We start from the raw sequence: 18080 nt of genomic DNA, 5'->3' as shown, positions 1-18080 counted from the left end.
TGGGGAAGATACAAAATTGAGGGGAAAAAAAGAGACCCAAATGCACCAATTCAAAGTGTCACTCATTCCCAGTCAAGGGCATTTCCTCTTATGCACATACTAAAAATTCGCAGTTTGTAGAACAGTCATTCACAATTCAGGGCGATCAACCTGGAAGCCAAAACAGAAGCTAATAAACTGATACTGGCTCATTAACTTCAGGAAATGTTAAACTACTCCACAAATATTAAGATCCTAATGGATTTGTAGAATTATAAAACCCTTACAGCACAGAAGGAGGCCATTCAGCCCATTGTGCTGGTGCCAGCTCTTTGAAAAAGCTATCCAATTAGTCCCACTCCTCTGCACTTTCCTCATAACCCGGTAAAATTGTCCTTTCAACAAGTTAGGGAACACCCGGTTGAAAATTATTATTGGATTTGTTTCTTTTCAGGCAGTGCATCATTCCAGGTCAAAACAGCTGACTGTGTTAAAACACATTCTGTTCAGAACACCTCGGATTTAGTTAAATTTGCGCTCTCTGGTTACCTCCCCTCCCACTTTCTCCACTATCAAACCCCTTGGAATTTTTCACACCTGATTAAATCTCCTTCTTGGATTAATGGCAGTTTTACATTACTTTGTCTCCCTACTCTCCGAGTGCCATTCACTCTCCAGGAGGTGCTGACCCATGCCCAGGGAGATCCCAATGGTCTCACGAGTCATTCAGGTCTCATCCAAGTGGCTGGATTCCCAAACATGCCTTCACAGCCGGCCGGCCCGTCAATTTGCTGAGGGGTTGGGAACCACAATGGAGATTGGTTCTGACCTCCCCTCAGTCCCATATGTATACCATCCAACTGTGCTCACTCTGGTTCATTTTCCTTCTTCCTCTTTAGCCAAGGGAAGCTGCATTCAATTTGCCCCAGAATTCCTAGCTTGGCCGAGATCAGCAAACTGGGCATTAACCCAGGTGGCCTTTAACCTGACTTCTGTCTGCTGATTAGGAAGGAGATGTTGGCCTTGGAGGAAATGCTGTGTGGATTTACCAGAAGGGCACCTGGACTCCAAGGGTTAAATTATGAGGAGAAGCTGCACAAATTAAGCTTGCATTGCCTGAAATTTAGACGGTTATGAGGTGATTGATTCAAAGTTTTCAAGATATTAAGGGGAACAGATAAGGTAGATAGATAGAAACAATTTCCACTGGGTGGGTAGCCTTGGACCAGTGTTACAGACCAAGATGGGAGGAATGCGCAGTTAATTCTAGCCCCACTTCTCCACAGGTTGTAACAATAGTTTAAACGTTTAATTCACCCACAAAGCTGGCCAATTGTTTACCTTTGATACTGTTATCCCTAGCATAAACCAGGCTTCTTTCAGTAAACACAAAAAAATGGATCTATTATAAAACAAACCACTCTTTAAAAATAAGTTAATAAACTGGTTCACATACAAGTTGTAGTTTAGAAGTGTAAAGATTTTCCCCTTGTTTAAAAAGACAGATATTCGAACCCCCATACACTTGCACACAAACACAAAATAGGACAAAACAAACACACTCCCTGCAGAAGCTGGAGGGAAAGACGGGAATGATTCTTTCAAAAGAATAAAACTTGGAAAGATCGCGACACTTTTGATCTGACAGAATTCTGGTCACAATAAGTCTGGAACTGGAAGTTCTTTCAGACTGATCTTCTTGTGAAACTGTCCTTGATGACTATTACTTAACACGACTTTGCAGAATTTCAAATAAAAAGATAATTTATTCTGGTGAGATGTTTCTGAGAGATTTTGACTCACTCTAGACCGCATATAACACAAAGGTAGGGCAGAGAGGGGGGAAGAGAGAGTCTTTTCCTTGCAACTTGCTTCTAAGGCACACACACATACACACACACACACACACATGGAGGAACAATGGAGGAACAGCACCTCATCTTCCGACTAGGCACTTTACAGCCTTCCGGACTGAATATTGAGTTCAACAACTTTAGATCTTGAACTCTCTCCTCCATCCCCACCCCGTTTCCGTTTCTTCCACCTCCCTTTTGCTTTTTCCAATAATTTATATAGATTTTTCTTTTCCCACCTATTTCCATTATTTTAAATGTATTCCATCCATTGCTTATTTCACCCCACCCCCACTACAGCTACCTTGCTTGTCCTGCTCTCCACTCTTAATTAGCACATTCTTTTAGATAATATCACCACCTTCAACACCTCTTTGTTCTTTTGTCTGTGACTTCTTTTGGTTATCTCCTCCTATTACTGCTTGCTTCTCCCAACAACCCCCCCACCCCTTCTTCCACCCCGCCCCCTTAAACCAGCTTATATTTCACCCCTCTCCTATTTCTACTGTTGAAGGGTCATGAGGACTCAAAATGTCAACTTTGCTCTTCTCCGCCGATGCTGCCAGACCTGCTGAGTTTTTCCAGGTATTTCTGTTTTTGTTTTGGATTTCCAGCATCCGCAGTTTTTTGTTTTTAATCACACACTCTCTCTGCCTGAGAGTTTTAGAGACTAAGATGTTAGGCCGGGTATTTTTAATGAATCTGCTAGCCTTTAGCCTGGCAACAGCAGCTCTTTGTTAATTTAGGTGTCCAAAGTATCTCTTCCCTCGTGAGGTGTTCCCCGCTGGACATCTATCTTGACCCATGGTTCCTTGATGAATGGCATATTCACAACCCCGAATTAATATTGCAAACTTTCAAAAAAATAATCAGGAAGAAGAATGTCCAAAATCCAATGTCCTTCAAATTTTCCAAAACCAGGTTCCCCAAACTTGGGAGCAGAGTCTAAAAAATAGCGCCAGAACTTTCAGGAGTGAAATTAAGAAACACTTCCACACACACAAAGGGTGATAGAAGTTTGGAACTCTCTTCCACAGATGGCAATTAATGTTGGATCAATTGTTAATTTTAAAATGAAGATTAATAGATTTTTGTTATCCAATGATATTAAGGTGTACGGGGCAGAGAGAAGTATATGGAGTTAGGTCACAGATCAGCTGTGATTTCATGGTGTGGTGGAAAAGGCTCAAGGGACTGAATGACCTCCTCCCATTCCTATGAACAGGAGGAGGCCATTCAGCTCCTCATGCCTGTTCTGTCATTCATTGAGTTCATGGTGGGTCTGTATCAACTCCATCCCCCTTCCTTGGGGCTGCATATCCCTCTCTACCATTTGTTGAGCTAAAACCTGTTGATATTTTGCTGGGATATGAACAGGCCTGTTCATATCATAACAAAACTGGGAGATTTCAGTAGGGTTATGTCTTGAAGAAAGAGAAGCTAAATTTAATCCACAAGATTTGAAAATGAAGGACAGGAAATTGGTTTCTACAGAACTTGGCCAGTTTAATGTGGAAATAAGCCAGGATCTGAGGGCTTTGTTCTAGATGCAATTTAATGATACGTGGTCAAGTTAATTACAAGTAGTCAGAACCACTCAGCATGTGAGAACCTGCTCATTAACATTCCATCACTAATTCCTGCTATTAATCATGGATCATGAACAATTTTGATGTCGACGGGTCTATAGGTTGGCTAAGTACTGGGGTGTGATACTTATTGGTTATCAGGGGAGAAAAGAACACATGGTGGGCATCCCGTTTCTCTAAGTGAACAATATCCTACCGTTAGGGGTCACCATTATAGCTGATCACACTAATCTGGCAAAGAAACACATGCATTTCAAGGTGCATCTTAGTCAATGAAATACTGTTGAGGTATGGCCAGTGTTGCAAAGAGGGAAACACAGCAGCCAATTTTTGTGCAGCAAGCTCCCACAAACAGCAATGTGATAAATGGCTAGATAATCTGTTTTAATGAGTGGTTGAAAGACAAAGATTGACCACGACACTGGGGAAAACTCACCTGCATTTTTTCTAAATAGTGCTGTAAGGAACATATCTTTTTATTTCTGTTGGACTGTTGTAAAGAACATTTTTTTTAAATTTTCTGTTGGGACTGTGGATTAAAGACATGTCCACTGGAACAGGATGAGAGATATATACAATTTTGCAATCCTGGAACACAGTGTGCCATGAAACACAGAATGGTGCCAGAAAGGAGTCCTGGGCCAAGGGATCTGCCTGGCAACAATGTTTTAATTGGCTCCTGACCAGGTGGCCAGGTTTTGTGTGAGGGTAGTGCAACAGAATAATTCCTAGCCTGAAAGGAAAAAGACCTCAACCCGCTTGCTCCTGTGTGTGGAAGATTCCAGTAATTCCACAATAGCAGCTAGCTGGCTTTTTCTCCTCATATCTCTATAACCTGCTCTCTCTGTAAACCCCTGTCAAGAGGCAAAGGGGAAAATCACTGTTAAAAGGCTCAACCAGTGAACTAAATACTGAAAGTGCTGGAAGACCACCTCGTGTCATCAACAAAAACTGAAAGGAATTTGGAAGACATTGATCAAAATCAACCCATTGAATCCTATACTCCAGAATTGGTGCTATTGAACTGTTTTATCCTACCCGTAAAATCCATGTGTGTGTGTAGGGATTTAAGAAGGGGTAGAAGTTTAGGTTATAGAGTTAGAAATTAACAGTTCATATTTCTTTCTTTTGCCACTGGTTAACGAGAGTTTGTTCAATAAACAGTTATTTCCTTATTAAATTCACAAACCTGATGCTCGTATTCCGTTAACCTAAATTAAAGAGTCAGGCAGAACTGGGACAATCTGGTGGTTTAGTCAAACTTTTCACATTTGTCACGGTTCGGGGAGCAGTGGGGCTGATATTACAGCGCACTATCCCCAGTGAGGCGTGACAGTGCCAATGGATCTTTTACACCCTCCTGAGGGGCCCTTGGTTTGATGCCTTATGTGAAAGATGGCACCTCAGACTGTGCAGCACACCCTCAGTACTGTACTGAGAGTGTCAGAATGGATTATCTGCTCAAGCCTCTGGGCTGCATCTTGAATCTTTGATCCTTTGATATTGAAGTTTGAGTGTTATCACTCAGACATGGTCAACACCGACAGAGCACTTACAGGGCTTTGTCGGGAAAAAGCCCAAACTGGTTCCTCCATCTGTTAAACAGCCTGTCACAATTCGATGTCCGCGTTGACAACACAAATATTGGGAATTTGGACTACAAGGTGCCTCGCAACTGTGAAAAAATACTTGGCAATAAAAAGTAATTGTCCTTATCTTTATGACTTGAACCCCATAACAGGTATTTGATTCCTCGGGGAGTAATTGAACGCACTCCCACTAGCCTGACTTTTACAATCATTAACTGAGAGATGGGTGGTTAGCATCAGCACAGAAATGGCACAGTACAACAATAAAACACTGGATGTTGGACAAGTCCCTTTCTGACAGCACAGAGACAGTGGAATAGTTGGGAGATGTGCTACTGGGAAGCTGGAGCTATGTGTCATCAGGATAAAATGTAGAAGCTGATCTGTGCGTTTTTGCAGATGAAAGGTCAACAAGTGGATGAGAAAGAAGGAAGGGAGGGAGGAAATGAAAGTTGGATACTTGGGCTTATGCTGTGGGAAAGGAAGGGAAGATATGTTCAGGCTACAGAGAGATAAGAGCGGAACCAAGTGAGGGGCAGTCCTAGCCAGCGGGACAATGGAGGAGAGGCACTGCACCTTGCTTCAACTCTTCTCCCTAGTTGTGTTACATTCATTCATTGTCACCATAGCCTTAGTGGGACTGTCGATATTGCTTTGCTTCTTTTCTGGTTTTCTTCAAACCACCCTCAGTCCGCACCTCATGTCACCCACCCATCCAACTTTTCTTCTTCTTCTTCTCTTTTCATCTTCAACATCTCCTTCAATTGTTGCCAGGACAAAGCTGCTGGGTCTTTGTTTCCGATGTCCGTTCTTGGCCGTCTTTCTCTCTCTAACTGTACTTACCAACCCTTTTGATTCCTGAACATCCACTTTTGATCTAACCCACTCATTTGTCCTTCTGTCCATCCAGCTGATTCGGAACATCCTCCGCCATCCTCTATGTGCTCCACATATTGTTAATTGACTGGTTTTTAATAAATAGTTTCCACTGTGCCCAGAGGATAGAGTGTCTGTAATATGAAGTTGTAGTTAGTTACAGGACAAACCTTTCCCAACTTCCTGTGGGTGTGAAGCAGTCCTGGCTAAATTTAGCCTCTGATTGAGGAGATATTCTCCACATGCTTCCTGCCTGGCTTGGCACTGCAGGCTGAAAAGGACAACCACTTTTCCCAAAGTAACATCAGAGGGTGCGAATAAACTCAATCCACGGCCATGGGATATCAGACATCCTGACTGCAGGAGCCCCCAGTCTGACCTGAGCCCAAGGTTAAACTTTTTGGATTTTCATGCTATCAGATGACATCGCCAAATGACATTATGTTTTTTGATAGATTTATTGCTGAATATTAATGGAGCTAATAATAAGTAGAATTCATAAATCTTTCTTCACGCTTGATTCTCTAACTTGGAGAGGTAGGAGAGACCGAAGAGAGAGAAAAACAGATAAACATATGGAGTTAGAGAGAAAGGGGGAGACACCTAAAAAGAAAGAGACAGATACGTGCTTCAACCTATTGGTTGAAAGCGAGGGAATGTGCATGAGAAACTGCTAGAGATAGAGAGAAAAGAGAGAGAGAAAAAGAGAAACAGTAAGAATGAGGAAACTAGGAGACAGTGAATGAGATGTAACAGGTGCCCTCCAGTCCCTTATCTGAATAACTGTTGGTGCTGTAGGAGAAACACAAGTTGTTGATTGGCAATGAAACAGTGACAGTGACTCGAGGATGGTACCCAACCTTCACAACCTGTGCAGCAATCATTTCCTTTTGCAGAGTCGCACCACTGACTTTGCAAAGCCAACCGCTGATAGAGAGCTGAGGAGCTGCCTGTCTGCTAAGTCCAAGCATCATGCTCCCCCCTAGACTGGCAATTCAATCTTCAATCCCCCTTTTCAGTCCTAAAGGAGTGAAAGGTATCAGTTAGGGTTCACGCTTCTGTTCACTATCCATTGACTCTGAATGGAGTAAGAATCTGCCACTGTGATCCTGTGAGCAGCGATGTTGGGCCACGTAAAATCCCCATCATTGATTACCCATTGCCAACACTCAGATTCACTTGGGCAAGGTGCGCTGGTAGCTATTGGACGATACCTGGTGCAGTCAGAAGGGAAGGGGAGGAAATCAAAATAATGAAGGCTTTCTGCCCATACTCCACAGGGTGGTATTTGGGGACCTGTAGCTATTTAGATGGGTACTTTGCATCAAACACACAGACAGAATGCAACAAGCAAATGCAATCTGATTACCAGAGCATCTGTCGAACTGGGTCACACCTGTATACATGTCAGTCTGATAACTTCTAAACTCCATGAGGAAAATCATCAAGTTGATGCGTTGGATCTCTATGTTTGCAAGTTGTAAAAACACAGATGGCGTTTTATAATTGCTCAATCTTTCAGTATCTTTCCCTCTCACCCACACACAATTCCAGACTGAGGGGGCAAGAGGGCACCTTTTATTAATTTATTCACAGGATGTGAGTGTATCTGCATTTATTGCCCATCGGTAATTTCCCTTGAGAAGTTGGCGGTGGGCTGCCCTCCTACACTGAACAGATGGCTTGCCCGGCCATTTCAGGGGGCAGTTCAGAGTCAGCCACATTGCTGTGGGACTGGAGTCACACGTAGGCCAGACCGGGTAAGGACGGCAGATTTCCTTCCCTAAAGGGCATTTGTGAACCAGATGGGTTTGTATAACAATCCAGTAAGTTTCATGGTCACCATTACTAAGACTAACTTTTTATTCCAGATTTATTCAATTAATTGAATTTAAGTTCCCCCAGCTGCCAGGTGGGATTTGAACTCATGTCGCCAGATCATTGCTGGGTTACTCTTTCACTAACATAACTACTAAGCTAGCATAGCATGCTCAGCATGTCAGTTCCTAACACCGCAAAGCACGACAAAGCCATTCATGTGTTTCCCTTATGCCACCAAGCCTCGGATCAGATCACGTTATGTGGAATGTGGATTTTGTGCTGCACTATCTGTGTGTCTAGCTCCACCTTCATGCCGCTCTCTGCTGGTTTACAGGAGAATTTAACAAGGCATTGCTGGTACACTCATAGGAACAGAGGAAATTGGAACAGGAGTAGGCCATTCAGCCCCTCGAGCCCGTTTTGCCATTCAACCAGACCGTGGCTGATCTTCTATCTCAATGCCATTTTCTCACACTATCCCCATATCCCTTGATGTCTTTAATATGCAGAAATCTATTGGTCTCCGTCTTGAACATACTCAATGACTGAGCTTCCACAGCCCTCTGGGCTAGAGAATTCCAAAAATTCACCACCCTCTTAGTGACGACATTCCTCCTCATCTCAGTCCTAAATGGCCTACCCCTTATTCTGAGACTGTGTCCCCTGGTTCTAGATGCTTCCACCCCCCACCACCACCACAAACAGGGGAAACATCCTTCCTGCATCTACTCTGTTGAGCCCTTTAAGAATTTGTAAGTTTCAACAAGGTCACCTCTTATTCTTCTGAACTCTGGAGAATACAGGCCCAGTCTCCTCAATGTCCCCTCACAGGACAATTCCACCATCCCAGGAATCAGTCTGGTGAACCTTTGCTGCACTCCCTCTATGGCAAGCATATCCTTCCTTAGGTAAGGAGACCAAAACTGTACACAATATTCAAGGTGCGGTCTCACCAAGGCTCTATACAATAGCAGCAAGGTATCTTTACTCCTGTACTCAAATTTTCTTGCATAAAGGCCAGCATACAATTTGCCTTCTGAATTGCTTGCTACACCTGCATGTTAGTTTTCAGTGACTCATGAACAGGGACATCCCAGGACCCTTTGGACATCAACACTTCCAAATCTCCCACTGTTTAAGAAAGACTCTGCATTTCTGTTTTCCCGACCGAATTGGATAACTTGACATTTTTCCATATTATATTCCATCAGTCATGTTCTTGCCCACTCATTTAGCCCGTCTAAATCCCCTTGAAGCCTCTTTACGTCCACCTCACAACTCACATTCCCACCTAGTTTTGTGTCATTACCAATCCCTTGAAAATATTACATAACACACGCACAATCATAAATCCGTATCACTGCCAATTCAACATGGGACCAAGCCCAGCCCTGTACAAAGCCAACGTTGACACGCTTAACAACAACGCAATGGACTCCTGTTGATTAAAAATAAAAAAACCAGAAAATGCCAGAAACACAATGAGCTCATGAAAGAGAAAAGACAGGTCAATGTTTCTGAAGAAAGGTCACAGACCTAAAACATTTTCTCTCCCCACAGATGCCAGACTTGCTGAGTATTTCCAGCACTTTCTCTTTCTGTTTCAGATGTTGGATTTTGCACTGAATCTGATTAAAGGATCTGCAGCTGCTGACAGGTCTGTCATGCTCTTCCCAGCATTTCTGTGAGGTTTTATTTTCCACGATTATGGATTAAAAGTACCAAACCGTTAAAAGCAAAAACGATAAAAAGCTAAATATTGCAGTGATTTAAAACAATAAGCAACAATTTTTTTAAAAAATGAATTACCTTAAAGTGTACCGAAACTAGCTTCTTATTCTTTCTCGTCTTCCAGGAGGGAGACAACCTATTCCCCATGACTCAGAGAGGAACTCTGCTCTTTTCTTACTTACACGGTGGCCAATCTGGGTTCGTACCTAGAATCCGCCAAACTCATACACACGATGGTGGGCTGTCCAACAGGGAAAAGTCAAATGCAAAAGTCAAACCAGCGTTTCCTCCTAGGCACAGCCAGTTAAGAGCTTACAGTGCTCCAGCCTGCGCTACAACTGCAGCTGAACTTTCCCAGGCTGGGATTGACTGTACACCTGTTGCTGATCTGTGCCCACACAACAGAAAAAGAAATAACAATTTGCAATTGACGGTTTCACGGAAGGGCTGTCTCATGATGGACGGTTGGCAGCGTTGCAGATCCTCCTGCACCCGTCGTGTACTCTGCAATCTGTCCCACTTCATTAACCAGATTCCTCAAACGCCGCTGAGCGGGGGCGGAGGACGGGGGCAGAGGGGGAGTTTTGAGCAACATGACAACATGAGCCACTTATCCAATGATCAGATCCGGACCTCATTCAAATCGCAATAATTTCACAAATGTGGATGTGCCAGCTCCTGGACACTTGCCCAGATGTTCCAGTTTCCTGTATCTTAGCTCTTCTCTCCGATTTCCAAATATTATTCTATGTATGTCAACCAAACATCAATCAAATTAGTGCCCTGGTTATAAGAACAACTTGCATTTCTATATCGCCTTTCATGACCTCAGGACATCCCAAAGCACCTCACAGCAAATGAAACGACTGTTTGAAATACAGTCACTCTTAAAACGCAGCAGCCAATTTGCACACAGCAAGATCCCACAAACAGCACTGTGATAATGACCAGGTAATCTGCTTTTTTTAACAATGCTGACTGGGGGGATAAACATTCGCCAGGACACCAGGGATAACTCCCCTGCTCTTCTTTAAAATAGATAATGTGGGATCTTTACATCCACCTGAGGCCTGATCCAAAAGATGGCGCCTCTGGCAGAGCAGCAGCCCCTCAGTACTACATTGTAGTATCAGCTTTGACTCTGTGCTCCAGTGGGACTTGAACCCACAGCCTTCTGATTCAGTGTTGAGAGTGCTACTCGCCGAATCTTAGCATTCCAAGACAGTGACTGGAAAGCAGCTTCTCACTCCTCTTAATAATGATGGAAGCAGGAAGCCGTGTCTGGTTGGGTGTTATTAAATGGAGCTCCATAGATATGCATGAGTTCTGATTACTCATCTCCAACTGGAATTGCCTCGTGGCCAAGAGGAATCAATGTGACAATGCACTGATGATGCTTTTACCAAAGCTGTGAGTGCCATTGACTACACACTTGGGGATAAAGGCTTTCCAAAGTCAATCTCACAGCCCACGATCAACCCCAAAATTCTCTCTCAATCAATCTGCAGACGCTCTGGAAAGCGCAACAGTGGATTGTGGCATCTCAATGCACAGTCCGGGCAGCATGGTCCATCCCTGCCTGCAATAGAGGTGAATAGTGGGACCAACTGCAAAATTGGTTGTTTGGGAGGATTTTAGGACTTGGCTCGTAATCCCCATCACTCCTCCACCCCGGCTCGGAGAGACACCCGTAGATAAGGCGGCATGCTTCATTAAAGTGCAAGGTTAATTCTACAACAAACCATCTCGGGGGCTTTACAATGCTAGTCAAAGGTGAGTGACTGATCTCCTGCCTAAGCCACTGAGAAAGGGCTTCACCCTGAACTGGATATGGAAATAGAGTGTTTTCCTGATCATAGCCTGAGGGTTGAGACAGATGGGTTGATACACAGGGACTGGCTATGAGCATTTTCAAATTCTCTCCTGAGACACTAGCTCACAAATCCACACTGCCTCCAAGTTCCTCAGTGGCAATACTGCACAAGAGGTCCACAGGATCATCACCAAGACAAGTTGTGAGGTTCACAGATCAGCCAGGACATCCTGACCAAAGTCGCTTTAGTGCAGCGATGTTGGGGAAACTGCAGCATCACAATTGCTACCTTGGTCACAATCCAATAATTCAGCAGGGATCATGAATCAAAGCTAAAATCTTCTACAGGTCTCATTACCACAGGGAACAGGGACTTTATTGAACCAGCAGCTGGATGGCACACAAGAGCAATCCAGAGCGATACAGCCAGCGACTTTCATCATCTCCTCTAAAAAGCAAGGAATCTCCACTCAGGGTCCCTGCTCCCCCCAACACCCACTCCAAGATCAGAAAACAGCAGCTAGAAATATCACAGCTACAAACTAACATCCAACCACTGCATGACACCTCTGGACACCACCTAAAGTCCAACACTTTAATAACACCTTCAACGGCACCTTCTAAACCTTCAACCTCTACCACCCAAAGAGGACAAGGGCAGCAGGTAGATGGGAACACCACCACCTGAAAGTTCCCCTCCAAGTCAGTCACCATCCTGACTTGGAAATATATTGACTTCCTTCACTGTTGCTGGGTCAAAATCCTGGCACACCCTCCCTAACAGCACAGTGGGTGTACCTACACCACATGGGCTGCAGCGGTTCAAGAAGGCAGCTCACCACCACCTTCTCAAGGGGCAATTAGGGATGGTCAATAAATGCTGGCCTAGCCAGAGAGGCCCACATGAATGAATAATAAACAAATTCCAGATTTCAAAAGCTACCTTCATTTGGCCCAGCTCATTGATGTTCTAACTCAATAGACCCCAGCACCTCTGGAAAAAAACATTAACAACTTGCATTTATGTAGTGCCTTTAACATCTCAGGTGGATATAAAAGACCTCATGGCATTACTGAAAGGAGACCAAGGGAGTTCCGCCCGGTGTCCCAGCCAATAGTTACCTTTCAACCACATCACTAAAAACAGCTGGTCAGTTCATCAACACATTGCCCTTTGTGGGATCTTGCTGTGCACACATCGGCTGTGTTTCCTACATTACAACAGTGTCTGCACTTCAAAAGCACTTTATCGGCGGGAACGTAACTTTGGGTGTCCTGAGGTGGTGAAAGACACTAAATAAATGCAAGTTTTTCTTTCTTTTCGAGCATGAAGTTTGGTCCCTTGGAAGGTTGGAAGTAAGACGCCAGTGAGCCTGTGCTCACCAAGCCCTTCGGGCAAATCAAGTCATCATTTTCAAAAAATCCATATAAGGAAATTATCGGCCACTAGGCAACACATTCCATGTGAGGGATCGATGAGACCAGGGTTACTAACAACATTCAAAGCTTCATCGAAAATCAGCGAAAGGCCAGTGAACCCACTATGAAATGAATCGCCAGTTGGGGAGAAGGGAAAATATTTGAAACAAAGAAGATTTTGCATCCCTCAGCGGGAAAAAAAATTGTTAAATCTTTCGAATTCCAGGGCAGCAGCGAGTGTAGCCAATATGGCAGAGGCAGCAGGAATTCCACAGGCACATAAGGAATTTCTGAATGAGTTTTTCCTTTACTGAATGGTTCCGAGATTTCCAAAGGATAATGAATGGATTATTGACTAGGGTTGCAGAGATCCATTCTAACAAGCAGGCGTTACTCAACCCTTTGAAAACTAATTGACATGGAAAAATACATTCCAACTCTCAGACTTTGTCATGTTTACTGTTCGGTGAGTGAGCGGTTATCAAAGACATGCTCAACACTCTTAAATGACAAACTCCAAGCTTTCCTGTGACATATTCCCTCTCATCTAGCATTCCCCACTTCAGTGAGAACTTAGGCATTAACTGTAGCTCACTGAGTGTCGCTCTTCCAGAGAATTGAGCCCAAACCCCAAGCTGGCACTCCCAGTGCAGCACTGAGGGAGTGCTGCATTGTCAGAGGTGCTGCTTTTCAGCTGAGGCCTTAACGCAAAACCCATCTGCCCTCTCAGGTGGACATAAAAGATTGCACGGCACTATCGGAAGGAGAGAAGGGGAGTTCTCCCTAGGATCCTAACACGGGATCAACCAACACCTAAAAATTCCTATAATCGCTCTTTTATTTAATTGGTGTTTATGGGAACCTTCTTATACAAAAATTGGCTACCATATTTCTGACATTACAACTTTAGTAACATATCATCAATAATGATAATTTGCATTTATGTAACGCCTTGAGTGTTAATAAAGAAAATTTGACATGAGCCATGTAAGGAGATATTAGGATAAAAGCAAAATACTGCGGATGCTGGAAATCTAGAACAAAGACAAAAATACCTGGAAAAACTCAGTAGGTCTGACAGCATCTGCGGAGAGGGATACAGTTAACGTTTCGAGTCTGAATGACTTTAGGTGTTAGTTCTGATGAAGAGTCATTCAGACTCGAAACGTTAACTGTGTTCCTCTCCGCAGATGCTGTCAGATCTGCTGAGTTTTTCCAGGTATTTTTGTGAGGAGATATTAGGTCAGGCGACCAAAAGTTTGGTCAAAGAGGTGGGTTTCAAGTAGAATCTAAAGGAGGATAGAGGGGTAGAACTGTTTAGGGAGGAAATTCCAGAGCTTAGGGTCCCAGGCAGCGAAGGCACAGCCACCATTGGTGGAGTGATTAAAATTGGGAGCGTGCAAAAGGCCAGAATTAGAGAAGTACAGAGATCTCGGAGGGTTGTGGGGCTGGAGGCAGTTACAGGGATAGTGAGGGGAGGGCACCATGGGGGAATTTGAAAACAAGGATGAGAATTTTAAAATCGAGGTGTTGTCGAACCGGGAGCCAATGCAGGTCAGCGAACACAGAGGAGTGATAAGTGAACGGAAAGGCCACAAGAGCTTTATGTGTGTTCAAGTTTGTGGAGGGCAGCCAGCCAGGAGAGCACTGGAATAGTTGACTCTCAAGGTAACAAAGGCAGGGATGAGAGTTTCAGCAGCAGATGGACCAAGGCAAGGCTGAGTGCAGCAATGCTGTGGAGGCGGGCTTGGGGATGGAGTGGATATATGGCTGTAAGCTCATCTCAGGGTTAAACAGGACACGAGCAGTCTCTCTCAGCCTCAGAGAGTGAGCGGTCAGAGGAATGGAATCGGTGGCGAGGGAACAGAATTTGTAGTGAGGGCCAGAGACAGTGGCTTCAATTTTCCCAGTGTTTTGTTGGAGGAAATTTCTGTTCATCCAGCACCGGATGTTGGAGAAGATGATGTAACAGACCAGAAGCAGAGGAGGGGTTGACAGAGGTAGTGAGCGGCTGTCATCAGCATACATAACAGCGCGTTTTCAAATCATATCACTGAGGGACAGCAGGTAGATGGGAAATGGGAAGGAAGCCAAGAACATATCCCAGGGGGCTCCAAGGAATGGTGCAGGAGTGGGAAGAGAAGCCCTTGCACGTGGTTCTCTGGCTGTGTCTAGGTAGATAGGAATGGAACCAGGTAAGAGCAGTCCCACTCTGCTGGATACTTTCATGACCAGATGGATTATGAACGCAATCTGACAACTTCAGAATCACTTCTACTGAGAGCAGCTTTTTACTTACAGACTCTCGGTAAAAAAAGCCAGATTCAGATGTTCAAACTGCCACAGTGAGGTACATGTCACTGCATTCCGAATCCCGTAACATCACCACTACACCACATACCCATCAATTAGAGCAAGTTAAACAGAAAATCAGCCAGATCTATGTTACTTCACACTTGAAGTGGATACAGTAGGAACATTTCACAAGCCCAATATTACACTTCACAATTACAACAGTGTAAAATCACTGCTTGTTCACTGAATACATTATATATAATCCACAGGAACAGGCCATTCAGCCTAACAGGTCCCTGCTAGTCCTTATGTTCCACATGAGCTTTCTCCCACCTTATTTCATCCCACCCCACTGCACGTTAAGCAGAAATGTAACCTTTACCTTAAATCGCACTCTCTTTACCACCTTCTTGTTGTCTAAGACTAGCACAGTTGGGAGTTGCTCGGCAGGACTGCTCGAATTAAGTGTTCGACCGATCTGAGGGCTGGAGTCCTCCAGGACCCCCTGACCTTGTTGCTTCTTCTCCCTCATACTTTTCCCGGCCCTCAGCTCCTGGGATAAGTCAGGCAAGCTCCTCCAGCATCGATAACCATACCGATTGTCTCAGGAAAATGACCCCGGATAAATCTGCCCTCAGGGAGCGTTCACTCCTCCTGATTCCTTCTCTCTCTCTCTCTCTCTCACAGCAGGGTGAACTGTGTTTTGCAGCTTCAGTCACTCACAGCATGAGCTTGCCGGGGCTAAAAGACACCAGGACAAAACATTCGGAACTCTCTCTGTGTATAGACAAGGACTGCGGTCCTCCCCTTCCGAGGATGCCTGTTCAAGTCGGCAGTGCAATTAAAAAGGAAATCTTCCTCCTGCTTTTATGCAATGCTGAGGCAGGAACTAACATGTAGAAGCTCCGAGTTCCCACCTCCACACCCCCGAAAACTAAACACACAGCTTCCTGACTGAAACGAGGTGACAAAGAAGCAAACGTCCATTCACCCCAAAGACAGGCAGTCAGAAAAGCCATTTAACCGCAATACATTCATTTTTTTTTTTTTTTTTTTTTACCTTTCAATATTCTCTCTTTTCCTCTCCTCCCTCGACGCCTGCTGGGGTCCATTTTGACAGACCACTAGCAGCTCCCTTGTATCACATCCAAATGACCGGTGCTTCACGCGAGTCAACACCGCAGCCAATTTCTGCACAGCAAGCTCCCATGAGCAGCAGTGAAAATGATGACCAGATTATCTGTTTTTCAGTGATGTTTGTTGAAAGGCGAGGACACCAGGGACAACTCCCCTGCTCTTCTTTGAATAATGCAGTAGGATCTTTTATGTCCACCTTAGAGGGCATGATTTAACGTTTCATCCAAAGGTCAGCCGCTCCAATAGTGCAGCACTCCCTCAGCGGGACTTGAACCCACAACCTATATCTCAGAAACCAGGGTGCTATGCACTGAGCTATGGCTGATCACCGCAGACCTACAGATCTACTTGTAGTGCAAGGGCCTCCTCTGCCCAGGATCACTGAACTCAACCAATGGGCAATGAAGGACTTGCTGAAATGTAGTCACCATTGCAATGTAGGAAAAGTGGCAGCCAATTTGTGCACAGCAAGCTCCCACAAACAGTGATGTGACAATGACCAGATAACCTGTTTCCTTAACATCAGCTGAGGCTTACTAACTTTGAAACCGCCATTCTTGATCACTATCCAGTTAGAAAAGCATATTTCTACATGTCCCCTGTGCCTAGTTAATGAGGTGCAGCAATAGCCAGAAAAATAACCTGCCTTGGCCATGCTACAGGAGCGAGGTGTTCTCCACTGCTGATGTCCTTGGGAATTATCTCTCTGTTGCTCATTATGTCTAGTACTTTGGGTGCTTCTCTCTCTGTTGACGCCTCCCAGGGTCAGTTTTATTAAAGCAAATGCAGAAAAATAAAACAAAAATGAAAGGCATCCTCGATGCCTCAGCTTATAGTCCCTCTCTCAGCCGGAGCAGTTGGCTGGAACGATGCCACCAAGCCATGGTCGACACTTTGACCAGAAAGCTGTCAATTGAGCGAAAGATTGTGGAGCAGACCCCTCTCCCCTTACCCCCCACCCCCCTGCTACCCTTCAATGATGGAATAAAGGCTGCAGCCTCTCAAAGTCCATGGATACACGAAACATGGCTCTGTACACATGACACATGTTACATGTAGCCTGGACATCCATGAAGTAGCTCAAAACGCATGAATACCATTGCCCCTGACCTATAGGACTCAGTCAAACACTGAGCAGTAACATTATCCACAAACAGGATGAGTCCATTCAGCCCCTCAGGCCTGCTACACTACTCAACTCTATCACAGTTGAGCTGTAATTAGAATTGATTTTCACACCTTTGTGCTCTGTATCCATGAGCCAACAATAAAAAAATTGATTGAACTCAGTCTGGAAAACTCAAAATCTCTCCCCCACATCCATAAGCTGGAGGGTTGGGGGGGGCCAGAGAGTTCCCGATTTCTATTACACCTTGTGTGGATCACAGAATCTTTACAGTGCAGAAGGAGGCCACTTGGCCCATCAAGTCCACACGGGTTCTCTGGAAGAGCATTCCACCTAATCCCACTCCCCTCCCTTATCCCTGGAACCTTGCACATTATTTCTCTTCAGGTAGCAATCCAATTCCCTTTTGAATACCTCGATCAAACCTACCTCCACCACCCTTTCAGGAAGTTTGTTCCAGACTCCAACCACCCTCTGGGTGAAAAAAAATTCCTCACATCACATTTGCTCCTTTTGCCAATTATTGGATCTGTGCCCTCTAGTCCTTGATGCTCCTTTGAGTAGAAACAGTTTCGCACTATTTACCCTGTCCATACCCCTCAGGATCTTGAATACCTCTATCATATCTCTTCTCAGCCTTCTTTTCTCCAAGGAAAACAGTCCCAACCTCTTCAATGTATACTCACAGCTACAGTTCTTTATCCCTGGAATTATTCTTATACTCTCTCCAATGCCTTCACATCCTTCCTCAAGTCTGGCACCCAGAACTGGACGCAGTGCTCCAGATGAGGCCTAACCAGTGTCTTACACAAGTTCAACATGACCTCCCTTACTCTTGTACTCAATGTGAAG

The 18080-nt window shown here is 44.5% G+C and overlaps 1 protein-coding gene and 1 long non-coding RNA gene across 2 annotated transcripts in view; one reads left to right on the top strand and one right to left on the bottom strand.

Moving 5' to 3' along the window:
• The window catches only part of LOC144671320 (uncharacterized), a 95528-nt gene extending 79743 nt beyond the window's left edge, over window positions 1–15785 (bottom strand). Inside the window, exon 1 of the mRNA XM_078533147.1 lies at window positions 15348–15785. Within this exon, the coding sequence (XP_078389273.1) occupies window positions 15348–15497 (150 nt within the window). The 5' untranslated portion in view covers window positions 15498–15785. The remainder of the gene's footprint in view (window positions 1–15347) is intronic.
• LOC144671358 (uncharacterized) overlaps window positions 1–18080 on the top strand; it is a 399896-nt gene that overhangs the window by 6698 nt on the left and 375118 nt on the right. The gene's annotated exons all lie outside the window — the stretch shown is intronic.

The sequence above is a fragment of the Cetorhinus maximus genome, chromosome 2, assembly GCF_964194155.1.
Source record: "Cetorhinus maximus chromosome 2, sCetMax3.hap1.1, whole genome shotgun sequence".
NCBI classification, from domain to species: Eukaryota; Metazoa; Chordata; class Chondrichthyes; order Lamniformes; family Cetorhinidae; genus Cetorhinus; species Cetorhinus maximus.
This window is presented reverse-complemented; position numbering and strand designations above follow the sequence as displayed.